The 18,691-nt window shown below is 39.8% G+C and overlaps 1 protein-coding gene across 1 annotated transcript in view; it reads right to left on the reverse strand.

The window, feature by feature from the left end:
- Positions 1-10,118: 10,118 nt before the first annotated feature.
- Positions 10,119-18,691, reverse strand: part of KCNK2 (potassium two pore domain channel subfamily K member 2) — a 163,604-nt gene continuing 155,031 nt past the window's right edge. The window contains exons 7-8 of the mRNA XM_024133841.1: positions 10,688-11,039; positions 10,119-10,176 (exon numbers count right to left, since the gene is read on the reverse strand). Coding sequence (XP_023989609.1) covers positions 10,722-11,039 — 318 coding nt within the window. The 3' untranslated portion in view covers positions 10,119-10,176; positions 10,688-10,721. The remainder of the gene's footprint in view (positions 10,177-10,687; positions 11,040-18,691) is intronic.

Here is an 18,691-nt window from a genome sequence, read left to right on the forward strand (position 1 = left end):
CATGTGTTCTCCCGGGAAAGTTGTCCCTGGATCCCGGGACCCTGGCAGGGGTGGGCTGCACAGGTTCCCGGGAGGGGAGGTGTGGAGAGTGACCTGTGCTTGCACACAGCTGTTTCTTGGTGTTGAGATGGAGATCTATGGGAGAGTTTTGCCGTTTGATATTACGTGGAGCTGGAAGGTCTCTTGTGGACCAGTGTCCTGAAGTTGGCTCTCCCACGTCAGAGGCACAGCATTGACTCCTGGCTCTAGGAAGAGCCTTTCATCCATATGGCTCAGAATAAAAGGGAGAAAAAATAGAAAGAAAGAAAGAAAGAAAGGGAATAAAATAACTAAAAGAAAGAAAATAATTATTAAGAAAAAAAATTTTTTATGTAAAAAAATAAAGGGGGACTGACAGAACCCTAGGCTGCACAGGTTCCCGGGAGGGGAGGTGTGGAGAGTGACCTGTGCTTGCACACAGACTTCTTGGTGGCTGCAGCAGTGGCCTTAGCGTCCCAGGCCTGTCTCTGGGGTCCGTGCTGATAGCTGCGGCTTGCGCCCGTTTCTGGAGCTCCTTTAAGTGGCGCTCTTAATCCCCAAGAAAGAAAGAAAGGGAATAAAATAACTAAAAGAAAGAAAATAATTATTAAGAAAAAAAATTTTTTATGTAAAAAAATAAAGGGGGACTGACAGAACCCTAGGACACATGGTGAAAGCAAAGATATACAGACAAAATCTCACACAGAAGCACACACATACACACTCACAAAAAGTCGGGCTGATGAGTGCTGGTCGGCCCTGATCCTCTCTGCAGGAATCTGTCCGCTTTGCCCTCCACACTCCTGTGGCTGCGCTCTCCTCCGCGGCTCCGAAGCTCCCCACCTCCACCACCCGCAGTCTCCGCCCACGAAGGGGCTTCCTAGTGTGTGGAATTGTGATGATTTGTTGTCTGTTCAGGTATTCCACAGATGCAGGGTACATCAAGTTCATTGTGGAGCTTTATTCCTCTTTCACAGCTCCCTCCCACTGGTGCAGATCCTGTCCCTATTCTTTTGTCTCTGTGATTTCCTTTCTCTTTTGCCCTACCCAGGTACGTGGGGAGTTTCTTGCCTTTTGGGAGGTCTGAGGTCTTCTGCCAGCGTTCAGTGGGTGTTCTGTAGGAGCAGTTCCACGTGTAGATGTATTTCTGATGTATCTGTGGGGAGGAAGGTGATCTCCACATCTTACTCTTCCGCCATCTTCTCCAAGTCTCCCTGTGTGTCTTATGTTGCCATTTTATAACTGTCCTTTCCAGAATCCTGAAAAAATGTTCCAAATGGGATGCAGAAAAGTGATCAAACGTGAAGGTGAAACTGGCTCTAGGGAAAAGTTCACTATTAATTATAAACTATTAATAAGGAAGATTTTAAAATTTCCTACATGAATTGTAAATATATTCATTGCTTTTTCCTGAGCACACCTCCACAGAGGATTATCTCATGAGCAGCCTCCTTGTGGGCTGTCAAACTTGGCTGACTTCATTGTTCTCAAAGAAATTCTATATCTTCACTGCATATTCAATCTATAAAGTTTATCAATCCGTACTCAATTTACAATGACACATGCCAGTATTTTGGTCAGATTATCAGAGAATAACACCATGAAATTTCTGCTATCCAATGCTTATTAAAAACTGTGCTGAAATACATAAAAATTTGGGAAACCATTTCTACCTAGTCTTCTACATTAGTTTCTCAAAGTGTGGATTCTGAACAATGAGCATACATATGAAAGTGCAATTTTCTGGGCTTCATTTTAGACCTACTTTACAAGCTTCCCTAGTGATGGGACTTAGAAAATTGCCCTTTAATCCAACTTTCTGGTTATTCTTAGAGACACTGAAATTTGTAAAACACTGCTATGGAAATTCAAAATATTACCAAGACAGGTATCAGAAAGATGTGCACTTGAATCATATAATTTTGACTCATGCAGAAGAAATGCTTTCACTAAACTAAATTGGTGATATTCCATTATCTTATATCTAGAACCAATATGAAAACAGTCGTAGAATCCACTACAACTTTTTTGGTTTGAATATTGTGTCCTGTTTCTCCTGCATCTCTCTGTGTTACCTATATGAAGGCCCATATAAAATGTCTGTTTTTAGAACTCAGTGCTGGAAAGAGGAGCAGTTCCACGTGTAGATGTATTTCTGATGTATCTGTGGGGAGGAAGGTGATCTCCACATCTTACTCTTCCGCCATCTTCTCCAAGTCTCCCTGTGTGTCTTATGTTGCCATTTTATAACTGTCCTTTCCAGAATCCTGAAAAAATGTTCCAAATGGGATGCAGAAAAGTGATCAAACGTGAAGGTGAAACTGGCTCTAGGGAAAAGTTCACTATTAATTATAAACTATTAATAAGGAAGATTTTAAAATTTCCTACATGAATTGTAAATATATTCATTGCTTTTTCCTGAGCACACCTCCACAGAGGATTATCTCATGAGCAGCCTCCTTGTGGGCTGTCAAACTTGGCTGACTTCATTGTTCTCAAAGAAATTCTATATCTTCACTGCATATTCAATCTATAAAGTTTATCAATCCGTACTCAATTTACAATGACACATGCCAGTATTTTGGTCAGATTATCAGAGAATAACACCATGAAATTTCTGCTATCCAATGCTTATTAAAAACTGTGCTGAAATACATAAAAATTTGGGAAACCATTTCTACCTAGTCTTCTACATTAGTTTCTCAAAGTGTGGATTCTGAACAATGAGCATACATATGAAAGTGCAATTTTCTGGGCTTCATTTTAGACCTACTTTACAAGCTTCCCTAGTGATGGGACTTAGAAAATTGCCCTTTAATCCAACTTTCTGGTTATTCTTAGAGACACTGAAATTTGTAAAACACTGCTATGGAAATTCAAAATATTACCAAGACAGGTATCAGAAAGATGTGCACTTGAATCATATAATTTTGACTCATGCAGAAGAAATGCTTTCACTAAACTAAATTGGTGATATTCCATTATCTTATATCTAGAACCAATATGAAAACAGTCGTAGAATCCACTACAACTTTTTTGGTTTGAATATTGTGTCCTGTTTCTCCTGCATCTCTCTGTGTTACCTATATGAAGGCCCATATAAAATGTCTGTTTTTAGAACTCAGTGCTGGAAAGACTTTGTTTTCATGAGATGTGGATACACTTTCTCATCATGGACAATGGGAAACAAGTCATTGGTTTACTGATAAATGTTTCACTTTTCAATGTGGCTGCCTAGAAAATAGAAGTGGAATAAGTGCTCAGAGTTATCATCTCTGTATTTAAAAATGTATTTCTTCCCATCCTGCCCTTACCTTCTACTCCAATATGTAACTTCTATAGTTGTCTTCAAAAAAGAACCTGAGGCAAGGATTTGGGTGCATGTGATATTTGGAGACTTGCACTCAGGAGAAAGGGAGTGAGGAAAATGGGAGAGAATGGAGGAAGGTGCTAAGCAAGGATGTGGTCTCAGCTGGAATCTGGCCTCAGCCTGGCTCCACAGAGAGCTCTGGAGTGTAAGTTGCAGCACAGAGTTAAGTGCCACCTACAGCTAAGATGTCTGTGTTTTGTTATCCCCATGTCAGTTACTGGCTGTGGGTCACCCATATTGGGGAAGGGCTGGAGCTGCATAAGGTTGAGGTGTCTTCTAATCGGCATAGGGTTGCTTTTTAGAGAAGCGGGTGGCTGTGAACTGGATCATCCAACACTCAGAGCAGCTGGGGATGGGGCCACTGGCCCACTAACAGCAACGGTGTCCACTAGAGTTGTCATGTATGTTTTCGTTTCTGTTTTTCTATTTTAATGGACGACTTAGTTATACTTCTCCTTTCCAAGAAGAGAATATGTCCTGGGAACATACATTAAAATGAACAGAACCAAATGAAGTAGTGTAAGCAGGGCTAAAAGTACACACACAAACATATATATATGTATGCTTTGCTGATAAAAACTGTTTACCACAAAGAAAATGTACACAGTAATTATTAGAATACCAGCCCACAAGTAATGCTTCATTAACATTTAAGTTGAAAATGTTCTCAGATCTTCTTATTTAACTCATATGAGAGGATTGTTCTGACTTGCATTGAAATACACCTAATCTACGTAACATTTAAAACTGGGTTAATATTTAGAAGGGGAATTTTATTTAACAATATTGACTGTGGTGACATCAACTTCTCATTTTCAACGTGCAGACTTCTAATGTCAGTGATTCCCACATTCATTTCTCTTCCCAGGGTCCCTGACCTGAACTCATTTGAGTATTCTAACTGCCCATGGAGGGTTTTCATTTCGGTGACCCAGCAGGTGCCTTAAATTCAAAACCTTCTCCCCCTTCCTCCTAGCCCGCATCTACCCAGTGCCCTCGTGTGGTTCAGACCCAAATCTCTCTCTCAGGGACTTCCTGCCATACTTCTCATCTCATTCCCCTCAGCATCTATTCCACACTTTTGCCAGAGTGATTGTTCTAGAAGTACACATCTATTCACATCGCTCCCTATTTTAAGGTTTGAAATGACTTTCCTACTGCCAAATGCAAAATACTCCTAAAGGGATCACAGTTCTGAGGAGTCTGGCTCCAGGCTAAAATGCTATGTGTGATCTTTCAGCCCCCAGCATAGGCAATTTCATAGTTTTGTCTGGCAGTTGTCGGCGTGGAAGCTGCCCTTCCCACAGCCAGAGCACTGTAATCTTCTGCAGAGAGTTGTAGTCAAACACTCAGATTCAGGCACCTCTATTCAGAGGCCTCCTTATTGGGGCCTCAACTGAGGTACTTTTCTCCACTCTGACTCAGTAACTTTCCACTGCTAGCCCTTCTCCCTTCCCTTCTGCCTCAGCCTTCCAGGACCATAAACAGGCAAGAGCCTTCTTGTTCAGGGCTCCTCTGCACCGAGACATCCCCTCCATCTGTGCTGCATGTCCATGTCCTGCCATCTCCTAGAAAGCAGACATTTAATTGGCTTAGTATTTCTAGTGATTGGCACATTAAAAGCTCTTGAAAAATGTTGACTTGGTAAACCATGAACAGAGTAATATTTTCTTTGCACATACAAAGTAATCACTGAAGAGATTCATACACTTGGCTAATCTGTTTGCATATATCTAGACCTTGGCAATATTAAACTTTCTCAATGCATGCATAAACTCTTAACTGTTGCATCTGAGAAACAAAATGGGTTAGATAGATATCCTAATAGTATCTGATGCTATCTTTCCAACTCTAAAATACTTGGGTAATGATAAAATTTGAATCTGCACCAGACATTACCACTTAACTAATGCTCATTTAGAATTTTTAATAAAACTCCGAAAACATAGTCTAATATCAATAACATTTAAAAGTCTAAAATGTTTTTTAAACAAAATAGGTAGTATGATAAAAATTGTCTACACACTACTCTTTCTTAACTGTATAGTGTAGAAACAGATACCATCTATGAAAGTCAGGCATCAATGGGATAAAAACTAATGTTTACTCGAGTTGATTTCAAAATTATACCATGTAAGTGACTAATACTCTCGTTGGATACAGTTCAAGATGTACCCAATAATGGATTTCTTCCCAGACTGCTTATAAATTTAAGCATGAAAAAGCTGAATTTTATTTGGCAAGGATAATAAATGTGCATTTAGCTTTGTACTACTAAAAGGCACCCATTTCCTAGTATTAGCAAATATGATTTACACTTAATTTCTAAATAAATTTTCAGGATTAAATTATAATTGAAAAGCTTTGATAGTATCTACTGGAAGCCAAAATTTGAAAGTGAAAATAATGAAACCCTTGTTTAGAACAAGTAAGAGTATATAATGACAAACTGCAAGTCTCCTTAGTTGAAGAATTGGTTTTGATTTTTTTATATACAATGAGTAACTAGTACCAGCTTGTCAGTTAACAAGAGAAATATTTGTATCCCATTTACTACTAACCCAGTAGAAGAGGACAGATAAATGTTTGCAGAGCTCAGAAAATGTGGGATATTTATACTTCAGATGGTTACAATACTTCAGATGGTTACAATAGTTAAGTCCCTGTTTTTATCTCCATTCATTTATTCATCATGTATTTTTTGAGCACCTACTGTATGTACTTTGCTAGTATTTGGAAATAAAAGTACTTTAGTAAGCGAAAACAAATGAGTTAGATTCTAGTGGGAAAGATAGATAATAAAGAGGAGTAGTGATGAATCTAATCATAAACAGGGAAATAAACAGGGTTTTACAGAGTGTATTATAAAGTTACTTGAATTGGAGTCAGGGAAAGCTTATCAGAGAAAGTGATACTTAAGCTGAGTTATGAAGAATGAGGAGGATTTTGTTAGGTGAAAAAAAGTTGAGGAGGAAAAAGAGAGCAAGTATTCCAGGCATAACTTCATGGAAAAAGACAAATCCACTGGGGCTGGGATACAGAGAGGCAGAAAGTGATACAATATGAGCTCGGAGAGGATGGTATAAGGGAGGCCAAAAGAAGGCCCATTTGAAGGATTCTGGTCTTATTCCTAAAGAAATGAAGGACAATTAGTGCATTTAAACTGGACAGTAACACAATCAGATTTGCATATGAAAAAGACCACTCTTTCATCTGGAGCAGAGAATGAAACAAAAGTAGTTAGTAGAAGGGGGAGCTATGGTGGTGGCTTGGATAAAGGTTATGGCTTTGTATAAACTCAAGACACATTCAGGGTGCAAGTCAGTATGTCTTGGTGATAGGTGGGTATGGGGTTGAAGGAGAGACGATGACATCAAAGATGACTTGCCCAACCAAATGGACAGTGATGCCATTTGCTGAAATAGGTGACACCTAAGGAGGCTCAGGTCTGGGGAAAGATAATGAGAGTCTTAGTTATGCTGAGGTGCCTTTGAGAAATGGAGATATCCAACTGGAGTTAGCTAGATGAATATGGAGCTCAGAGAGAAATCCAATCTGAGAGGGCAAAAGAAAACAAATAAAGACCAGGCAGTGAGTCTTTGGTGAATGTACAAAAGTACTCTGGAAAAGAAAGACAGATAAAAAGAAAACAAAATAGCTGTAAACTGAGACGAGCATAACTCAGTGAACATATTTTATAATGCTAATCCTAGGAAAATAACAAATGGTTTTATGAATATTAGAAATAGTAAAAACTGGGGCTTAGTGAACAAATGGTGTTGAGTCAAACAAAAGAGCAGAGTCAAAAGTCCTGGTTATTGGAACTAATCCCTGTCTTCTTTTAGGAAGGGGTAGCCGAGATCTGGGAGGGAAGTATCATGTGTGAAACAAAAGCTGTATAATCCTTTGAGGTGGGGTGGGATGAAGGAGGCCCGTGGAGTTATGCAGATTCCCCCTTATTAAGATAGCCACAGTAAGTTACTGCCAAAAGTTTCTACCAAAAGTAACCAGGTTACTCCATGCCATCTCAGAACCAACAGATGAGCATGTGCAAGACCAGTAAGTTTCTCTGGAAAAGAACATTTAAGTAAAGTCATGCTGAAGCAAAAATCATATATTAATTTTAATGCAGTTATGAGTATTCAAATAGAGACATCTTTTACTTTACACAAAAGCAAATTTATACTCACACTTTGATAAGGAACGCAAACCACAAATAAGTTATGATTTTACTAGAACAGCAAACATTTTTTTAAAGGAAAACAAAAATAGTCCTTAGGCATAAATAGCTATCTCAAGTCTTCAGAATTGGCCTTCAGAATCAGTGAATTCTACAGATATTTTTATACAAAGTGAGGTGGGATTTAGTCCTCCTTTTATGTCATATGTTCCTTAGAATTTGAGAAAAACACCAAGCCTTACACCCTTCCCTCATTTTTTTTTGACGGCCAAGACAAATTATTCAATTCCTTCTTGGCTTTAGAAGTTTCACTTTTTCCTGTATTGCAAGAGTGAAATATTATTGAAAAAAAAGGCAGTGTGACATGAACTATGGTAGCAAAGTACATAGATTTATGTAATAAATTAACAGAACTCCAAAACAGTCATTTTAAATTTACTAGTTGTAAGGTGGATAGAAAGCCTTGTCTAGAACCCATGTCTAAGATTCCAGATCAGACAGTTCCTGATCCTTGCTGGGTTTGGTACATTTTATTTTCCCAAATATCCTTCAGGGCAAAACTACTCATTCTTAAACTGGTCCATTGAAAAAATAAACTCATAGACTATGTCAAAACCTTGTCAAAGAGGTAAACAAAATGAAACTTGAAAAAATAAAATTGATCTAATACACGCACATTTCCTTAGATTTTCCCCAATCTTAAGGATAATGCTGGGGATCAGTTTTAGGATATTTACTGAGTATCAAGGTGCCTGGGAATGAATAAATAAATTTATGTGACATACTGACAAGGTATGTAGTCCAAATATTTGGGGTACGAGGTTTAGAAGATTATTTGGCAACTACCTTCTTTAGGCTTCAACACTGCCAGGATGTATGACTTTTCCTACAAAAACCATTCAGGTGCCCATGTTCGGCATTCCAGTTACTTCAGTGTCAAGACAAGGTCTAACAATGATTTAAGATATTGATATAACATAATTTAATAGAAACCATCTTGAATTTATATGCTCTTTAAAATATCATATTTTAAAAGTGAAATTTCAGGATTTTACTTTTGATTAACAGCCACCAAGAAGAACATCTGCATGTCTTTAACAAGGGTAGTAATACTGCATCAAAAATATTTCTTGAATACTGTGAACAAAGGAGCCACAAAAACTCAGCATGAAAAGTGGAGTTCTGAAGTTCTGCACAGCCAGAATCAGATCTAAATCCTCAGCAGCAAGCAGGAGACTCAGAAAATGCTGACTTTAATTACAAACTTTATTTGTCAATACAATTCACAGTTTATACATGGTGCATTCCACCATATGAACTTTCAGAACAGTTATTGAGGAAATGGGTGTAGCTTTCCTTCTAAAAGAGCCTGACTTTCTAAAATTTTGGTTAGAATTTTTTAAGTTTATAAAAGTACCTTCAACAAGTTAACTGAATATTTACATTTCTAGCTTAAATTTAAATTTTGGAAAATAATAAGCATCTATTAAGTTTTTTTTTTTAAGATCCTGGGTTTATTTTTTAAGACCCTAATCTGAAGTTAGTTATTCAGATACACCCCTGACCCCCAAGAATAAAAGTAATGTTTGTTTTGCAATTATATTTAGGGAAATCATTTTCTTTCTGCATTTTACAAATTATATTTACAATGTACAGCAGATCTGTGTATGAAAATAAAAGAGTAGCAATCTACTAGGTACCTTTACTGAATTTCTTCTGAATCTTGAAAACATCCAAAGAGTTGCAAGATATAAAATTAAACTAAAGAGGATTAACAGCCTTTTCTATCTTTAAAAAAAAAACTCTCAAGATTTAAATTGTGCTATAACAGCTTTTTCTCTAATGTCAGAGATGAATTATGCCTGCAATCTGCATTTTTCCGTGTGCAAAATCACAGTGATCCTAGTTTCAACTCTGCTCTCACACTCAGCCACAACTCCAGAGGTTACACCCACAGAAGGCTAGGACTGTGCCCAACTCTGCCTCCTACATTCCCTCCCCTCATCTGGCAAGAGTTACCCAAGGAAAGAAAATCATATGAGCTTTTCATACATCAAAAAGCAAATAGATGCTGGCAGTACAATGTTTATTAGCAAATGCTTGTAACACATTGTTTTACTATCTTCTTTTCATCCAAATGGCAATTCACACCAACTGTCTAAATTCGCCTTCAAGAATATCCATTTTCATAGTTTTGTCAGATCATTTATGTATATATATGGATATATATATATATATATATATATATATGGCTTTTCTTCTTCCACCGTTAAAAGATGTATAGATAGTCAAAAATGATAAATTTTAAATACTGCCAGAAAAAAAGGGACTGATTGAGAGCAGTCAGTTTTACTGGCCTGGTAATAATTACACTGTATGTATGTACCACTGGTACCTGAGTCAAATAAATACTCAGAGGGGCCGTCTTTGCACCTCATTTCTCTGCAGTGCCTTTAACGCTAGGGTTTCTGAGTGTTGCTTCAATGTCCATCTAATTTGGCATCTATTCCTTCTTCGGGCATCATCACTCCGGTCATTTTACACACTGTTTCCAGCAAGGTATGGTATTCAAACAGGAGTTGTGGGGTAAAGGACTGCGGAGTTGAGCCTAGGGGTGGGGCGGGGAAGGAGAAACCACATATTAGCTAGAGAGGTTCTGTTTCTTCGTAAGATAAGGCACTGACAGAAATTTTCTTAGGTAAAAGGCTGCATAAGCATTTCTTGCCATTTACAAAAAGAAATGTCATCCATAAATGGTCCATAATCTAGGCTCAGTTAGGTAGACCCTGAAAAGTTAAGGACTGATCCCTCAAAGCTACATTATTACCGGAAACAATTATAATTCATTCTGAGGCCTTTTGGCGTACTTGGAAAAGAGAGGACAACAGTCTGCGCACAAAAAGGCATCAGACATTGCTTGTTTTAGTCCACTCGTCAAAGAAAGTGGACCATTCAACAAGAATCATCAAAAAGACAATGCTGGCTCAGAATTCAAATTCTCTTGATGGTAGATGACCATGACAGGTGTATCTTTTTTTTTTTTTTTCCTTTTTGGAGCTCATGCACAATTTAAAAAACGCTACCAACAACAGTCAAAAAGAGCATATAGAAGTCCTCACCTATGGCTATGCCTAGGGCTCTTCATAGAGAGGGCTATTTAATGTTCTCAATAACAGCAATTTCCTCGCCTGCACAGTGTGGCGTCAATCCGTTCAAATAGATACTTTCAGTTTTCAGTAAGGGAGGCAAGACATCCCTCTCGCTGGCGAGGTGGTTCACTGACAGGGTCCTCCTACAGGGAGTCAGCTCCTGGTTGTGGTTTCCAGCCAGTTCTGCGGAGAGCTTCCGCTTTATGGAGGTGGCACGCTGGAACTTGTCGTAAATCTCCACGCTCAGCCGCCTCCTGGTTTCCTTGAATTCGGCCGTGACGTTGGCTGTCCACTCAGCAGCATGGGCTCTGAACTCTCCCACCTGGAACGTGCACGCAGAGAAAAGACAGAGGGACACCAACAGGACAGTCAATGTTTTGTGTGCTTTATCTTCTGATCACTGTATTTGGGGGTTTTAAAAAGAAGATTGTACCCTTTTGTAATATAAGAGGTCTGAGAATTGAGGTACTTAGGCAAGTTGTGAGGAACAAGCTTCCATTTTATATAGATATGACTCTAAAAATGAATCTGTGAGCTTAAACTCTATTAACCAAATTATTTTAGAGGTACTAGCTGCCCTTGTTTTTGGAGACAAATCCTGTCACTGAAACTTCTGATCAAAAGGCAATCTCTAACTTTTTAAAGCTCTGTTTCTTTTTTAATCTGTAATTTAAGGAAGTATTTGAATGTAGAGAAGGCAATAAGACATAGGAGAAGCAGCAAGACAGAGTAAAAGAGCCTGGAGTGTGAACCCAGGTGACCTGGTTGGTTCTCATAGCAGTGATGCTGTTTGCTCAGGACATAAACAGAGATTTTAGAGAGCAGAAATGGTGTGTGCAAGAACTTTGACTCCAACCCCACACTGGTCATTTAGGAATCCTCAATTTACTAAATGAGCAATAAAATATTTTGTTTCTGATTCCAGGGAAAGCAAATAAACAAGGCCTGGCAAGTTCATTTTGAGGCCATTTGGAGAATGATTAAGTCCAAGGAATAGTTTCTCAATCAGTGTTTGTGGAATTAGTGAAGTTAACCTGTCTGAGCTGCCATTTCCTCAGCTGTGGAACAGGCATCTTCACAGCACACACCTAGCAGGATGGCTGGGTAATGCACTTCAACTGCAAGAGCCTATCACTGTATAGTTATCATTGTGGCCTTTGTTTGAAGTTGAAGGAAAAGACATTGCCAAGTGCTAAGCATGTGCATAATGTTTTCTTCAACCTCTTTAAAATTATATCTGCACTTTAGTGACCTAAAATAGAATAATGACCCATCCCACAGGAAACTTTATAATCTTTTTCTTAACCAACTAGAATATCTCTTAGAATAATCTCCTAACGTGGAACAACTCCCCCCGTTCCCTATGTTAACTAGATGACCTTGTTTTTGGAGAGAAATCCTGTCACTGAAACTTGTGATCAAAAGGCAAGCTCTAAAAGCAATTATTGAATTTTTAATTCTGCTTTGGGGGGACTCTCTGGTTAGAAAAGTATAGGCAGTATCAATCAGTGGTAAAAAATGCTGAATCACTCCAAATGCACTTATAAATAAACCCTCCAACTGTTGATATTCTTTTTCTATTTACCTAGCTGTCTTTTTGATTAGACTAAGCATTCTTGAGTTCGGAGTCTATACTACATTCATTGGTGTATATAAAACATCTAGCGTCTGGAATAGAGAAGGCACTGAGTAGAAACTTGATGAATTGCATTGAATTAATAAGTAAATACTATCAAGAAAGTTTCAAAATAATATTTTAACATAAACAGTTAAGAGATTCAGTTGTTTCTCTACCAGTTTCAATTTAATTTTAAAGACGGAAAATTGCAGCCTGCTTAAAGATGGTGCACAAACACAAAGAGAAAACCTGATTAATATGGTCTTCAACAATACAGTTAATCATTGTCCAACCTGTTATTAAATTCTTCTAGTTTACAGTACAAACAGATAATCCTGAGCAGTGTGAAATTTGCTGTTTAAAATAAAACAGTGGGCTTCCCTGGTGGCGCAGTGGTTGAGGGTCCGCCTGCCGATGCAGGGGATGCGGGTTCGTGCCCCGGTCCGGGAGGATCCCATATGCCACGGAGCGGCTGGGCCTGTGAGCCATGGCCGCGGAGCCTGCGCTCCGCAGTGGGAGAGGCCACAACAGTGAGAGGCCCTTCTACCGCCAAAAAAAATAAAAATAAAAATAAAACAGTAGGAGATCGTCAAGATGGCAGAGGAGTAAGATGTAGGGATCATCTTCCTCCCCACAAATACATCAGAAATACATCTACATGTGGAACAACTCCTACAGAACACCTACTGAACACTAGCAGAAGACCTCGAACTTCCCAAAAGGCAAGAAACTCCCCACATACCTGGGTAGGGCAAAAGAAAAAAGAAAAAACAGAGACAAAAGAATAGGGATGGGACCTGCACCTCTGGGAGGGAGCTGTGAAGGAAGGAAAGTTTCCACCCACTAGGAAGCCCCTTTTCACTGGCAGAGATTGGGGGCAGCGGGGGAGCTTCGGAACCATGGAGGAGAGCGCAGCAACAGGGGTGCGGAGGGAAAAGCGGAGAGATTCCCGCACAGAGGATCGGTGCTGACCAGCACTCACCAGCCCGAGAGGCTTGTCTGCTCACCCGCCGGGGTGGATGGGGGCTGGAAGCTGAGGCTCTGGCTTCGGAGGTCGGATCCCAGGGAGAGGACTGCAGTTGGCTGCGTGAACACAGCCCGAAGGGGGCTAATGCGCCACAGCTAGCTGGGAGGAAGTCCGGGAAAAAGTCTGGACATGCCTAAGAGGCAAGAGACCATTGTTTCAGGGTGCACGAGGAGAGGGGATTCAGAGCACCGCCTAAACGAGCTCCAGAGATGGGTGCGAGCCACAGCTATCTGCGCAGACACCAGAGACAGACATGGGACGCTAAGGCTGCTGCTGCAGCCACCAAGAAGCCTGTGTGCAAGCACAGGTCACTATCCACACCTCCCCTCCCGGGAGCCTGTGCAACCTGCCATTGCCAGGGTCCCCTGATCCAGCGACAACTTCCCCTGGAGAACACACGGCACGCCTCAGGCTGGTGCAACATCACACTGGCCTCGGCCGTTGCAGGCTCACCCAGCATTCCGTACCACTCCCTCCTCCCTGGCCTTAGTGAGCCAGAGCCCCCTAATCAGCTGCTGCTTTAACTCTGTCCTGAGTGAAGAACAGATGCCCTCAAGTGACCTACACGCATATGCGGGGCCAATCCAAAGCCAAAACCCAGGAGCTGTGAGAACAAAGAAGAGAAAGGGAAATTTCTCCCAGCAGCCTCAGGAGCAGCAGATTAAATCTCCACAAGTTGATGTACCCTGCATCACTGGAATACCAGAAGAGATGAATTATCCCAAAATTGAGGCGGTTGACTTTGGGAGCACTGTAGACTTGGAGTTTGCTTTCTGTATCTAATTTGTTTTGGTTTTATGTTTATCTTAGTTTACTATTTAGAGCTTATTATCCTTGGTAGATTTATTGATTTGGTTGCTCTCTTCCTTTATATATATATAGATAGATAGATTTTTTTCCCTTTTCTCTTTTTGGGTGTTTATGTATACTTCTTTGTGTGAGTTTGTCTGTATAGCTTTGCTTTTACCATTTGTCATAGGATTCTGTCTGTCCGTTTTTGTTTTTAGTATACTTTTTTTTTTTTTTTTTTTTTTTTTTGCGGTACGCGGGCCTCTCACTGTTGTGGCCTCTCCCGTTGCGGAGCGCAGGCTCAGTGGTCATGGCTCACGGGCCCAACCACTCTGCGGCATGTGGGATCCTCCCGGAACGGGGCACAAACCCACATCCCCTGCATTGGCAGGCAGACTCTCAACCACTGCGCCACCAGGGAAGCCCTGTTTTTAGTATACTTTTTAGCGCTGGTTATCATTGGTGGATTTGTTTTTGGTTTGGTTGCTCTTTTTTTTTATTACTTAATTTTTTTTTACTTTTAATAATTTATTTTAATAAGCTTATTTATTTTTCTTTCATTCTTTCATTCATTTTTTCTCACTTTTCTTCTGAGCCATGTGGCTGACAGGGTCTTGGTGCTCCAACCAGGTGTCAGGCCTATGCCACTGAGGTGGGAGAGCCAAGTTCAGGACATTGGTCCACCAGAGACATCCTGGCTTCACATAATATCAAATGGCGAAAGCTCTCCCACAGATCTCCATCTCAATGCTAAGACCCAGCTCCACTCAACAACCAGCAAGCTACAGTGCTGGACACCCTATGCCAAACAACTAGCAAGACAGGAACACAAAACCACCCATTAGCAGAGAGGCTGCCTAAAATCGTAATAAAGTCACAGGCATGCCAAAACACACCACCGGACGCAGTCCTGCCCACCAGAAAGACAAGATCCAACCTCATCCACCACAACACAGGCACCAGTCCCCTCCACCAGGAAGCCTACACAACCTACTAAACCAGCCTTAGGCACTGAGGGCAGACACCATAAACAACGGGAACTATGAACCGGCAGCCTGCAAAAAGGAGACCCCAAACACAGTAAGTTAACCAAAATGAGAAGACAGAGAAACACGCAGCAGATGAAGGAGCAAGGTAAAAACCCATCAGACCAAACACATGCAGAGGAAATAGGCAGTCCACCTGAAAAATAAATCAGAGTAATGAGAGTAAAGATGATCCAAAATCTTGGAAACAGAATGGAGAAAATACAAGAAACGTTTAACAAGGACCTAGAAGAACTAAAGAGCAAACAAACAATGATGAATAACACAATAAATGAAATTTAAAATTCTCCAGCAGGAATCAATAGCAGAATAACTGAGGCAGAAGAACAGATAAGTGACCTGGAAGATAAAATAGTGGAAATAGGGCTTCCCTGGTGGCTCAGTGGTTGAGAATTGGCCTGCCAATGCAGGGACACAGGTTCGAGCCCTGGTCTGGGAAGATCCCACATGCCACGGAGCAACTGTGCCTGTGAGCCACAACTACTGAGCCTGCGTGTCTGGAGCTTCTGCTCTGCAACGAGGGGCCGTGATGCTGAGAGGCCCGCACACTGTGATGAAGAGTGCCCCCGCTTGCTGCAACTAGAGAAAGCCCTTGCACAGAAACGAAGACCCAACACAGCCAAAAATAAATTAATTAATTAATTAAAAAAGAAACAGTGGAGGGCTTCCCTGGTGGCACAGTGGTTGAGAGCCCGCCTGCCGATGCAGGGGACACGGGTTCGTGTCCCGGTCCGGGAAGATCCAACATGCCGCGGAGCGGCTGGACCCATTATCCATGGCTGCTGAGCCTGCGCGTCCAGAGCCTGTGCTCTGCAATGGGAGAGGCCACAACAGTGAGAGGCCCGCATACTGCAAAAAAAAAAAAAAAAAAAAAAACAGTGGAAATAACTACGGCAGAGCAGAATAAAGAAAAAAGAATGAATAGAATTGAGAACAGCTCAGAGACCTGTGGGACAACATTAAATGCCCTAACATTCGAATTATAGGGGTCCCAGAAGAAGAAGAGAAAAAGAAAGGGACTGAGAAGATATTAGAACAGATTATAGTTGAAAACTACCATAATATGGGAAAGGAGATAATCAAGTCCAGGAAACACAGAGAGTCCCATACAGGATAAATCCAAGGAGAAAAACGCCATGACACATATTAATCAAACTATCAAAAATTAAATATAAAAATATTAAAGGCAGCAAGGGATAAGAAAATAATAACATACAAGGGAATCCCCATAAGGTTAACAGCTGATCTTTCAGCAGAATCTCTGCAAGCCAGAAGGGAGTGGCAGGACATATTTAAAGTGATGAAAGAGAAAAACCTACAACCAAGTTTACTCTACCAAGCAAGGATCTCATTCAGATTTGACAGAGAAATTAAAACCTTTACAGAGAAGCAAAGCTAAGAGAATTCAGCACCACGAAACAAGCTTTACAGCAAATGCTAAAGGAAATTCTCTAGGCAGGAAACACAAGAGAAGGAAAAGACCTACAATAACAAACCCAAAACAATTAAGAAAATGGGAATAGGAACATACATATCAATAATTACCTTAAATGTAAATGGATTAAATGCTCCCACCAAAAGACATAGACTGGCTGAATGGATACAAAAACAAGACCCATACATATGCTGTCTACATGAGACCCACTTCAGACCTGGGGACACATACAGACTGAAAGTGAGGGGATGGAAAAAGATATTCCATGCAAATGGAAATCAAAAGAAAGCGGGAGTAGCAATTCTCATATCAGACAAAACAGACTTTAAAACAAAGACTATTACAAGAGACAAGGACACTACATAATGATCAAGGGATCAATCCAAGAAGAAGATATAACAATTGTAGATATTTTTGCACCCAATATAGGACCATCTCAATACATAAGGCAAATGCTCACAGCCATAAAAGGGGAAATCAACAGTAGATAGATCATATCTTGGGTCACAAATAAAGCTTTGGTAAATTTAAGAAAATTTAAATCGTATCAAGTATCTTTTACAACCACAACGCTATGAAACTAGATATCAATTACAGGAAAAAATCTGTAAAAATACAAACACAAGGAGGCTAAACAACACACTACTACATAGCCAAGAGATCACTGAAGAAATCCAAGAGGAAATCAAAAAATACCTAGAAACAAATGACAATAAAAACACAATGACCCAAAATCTATGGGATGCAGCAAAAGCAGTTCTAAAAGGGAAGTTTATAGCAATTCAAACTCACCTCAAGAAACAAGAAAAATCTCAAATAAACAATCTAACCCTACGCTTAAAACAACTAGAGAAAGAAGAACAAAGAAACCCCAAAGTCAGTAAAAGGAAAGAAATCATAAAGATCAGAGCAGAAATAAATGAAATAGAAACAAAGGAAACAATAGCAAAGATCAATCCAATATCACTGATGAACATAGATGCAAAAATCCTCAACAAAATACTAGCAAACAGAATCCAACAGCACATTAAAAGGATCATACAACATGATCAAGTGGGGTTTATCCCAGGAATGCAAGGATTCTTCAATATATGCAAATCAATCAATATACGCAAATCAATCAATTAACAAATGAAGGAGAAAAACCATACATATGATCATCTCAATAGATGGAGAAAAAGCTTTTGACAAAATTCAACACCCACTTATGATAAAAACCCTCCAGAAAGTAGGCATAGAGGGAACTTACCTGAACATAAAGGCCATATATGACAAACCCACAGCCAACATCGTCCTCAATGGTGAAAAACTGAAACCATTTCCACTAAGATCAGGAGAAAAATAATCTCAAAATGGATTAAAGACCTAAATTTAAGGCCAGACAGTATAAAACTCCTAGAGGAAAACACAGGCAGAATACTGTATGACATAAATCACAGCAAGATCCTTTTTGACTCACCTCCTAAAAAAATGGAAATAAAAACAAAAATAAACAAATGGGACCTAATGAAAGTTAAAAGCTTTTGCATAGCAAAGGAAACCATAAACAATACAAAAAGACAACCCTCAGAATGGAAGAAAATATTTGCAAATGAAGCAAGTGACAAAGGATTAATCTCCAAAATTTACAAGCAGCTAATGCATCTCAATATCAAAAAAACAGAATAGCCAAAGCAATCTTGAGAAAGAAAAATGGAGCTGGTGGAATCAGGCTCCCAGACTTCAGACTCTACTACAAAGCTACAGTAATCAAGATCGTATGGTAATGGCACAAAAACAGAAATATAGATCCATGGAACAGGATAGAAAGCCCAGAGATAAACCCACACACATATGGTCACCTTATTTTTGATAAAGAAGGCAAGAATATACAATGGAGAAAAGACAGCCTCTTCAATAAGTGCTACTGTGAAAACTGGACAGCTACATATAAAAGAATGAAATTAGAACACTCCCTAACACCATACAGAAAAATAATCTCAAAATGGATTAAAGACCTAAATTTAAGGCCAGACAGTATAAAACTCTTAGAGGAAAACATAGGCAGAACAGTCTATGA

The sequence above is a fragment of the Physeter macrocephalus genome, chromosome 4, assembly GCF_002837175.3.
Source record: "Physeter macrocephalus isolate SW-GA chromosome 4, ASM283717v5, whole genome shotgun sequence".
NCBI lineage: Eukaryota > Metazoa > Chordata > Mammalia > Artiodactyla > Physeteridae > Physeter > Physeter macrocephalus.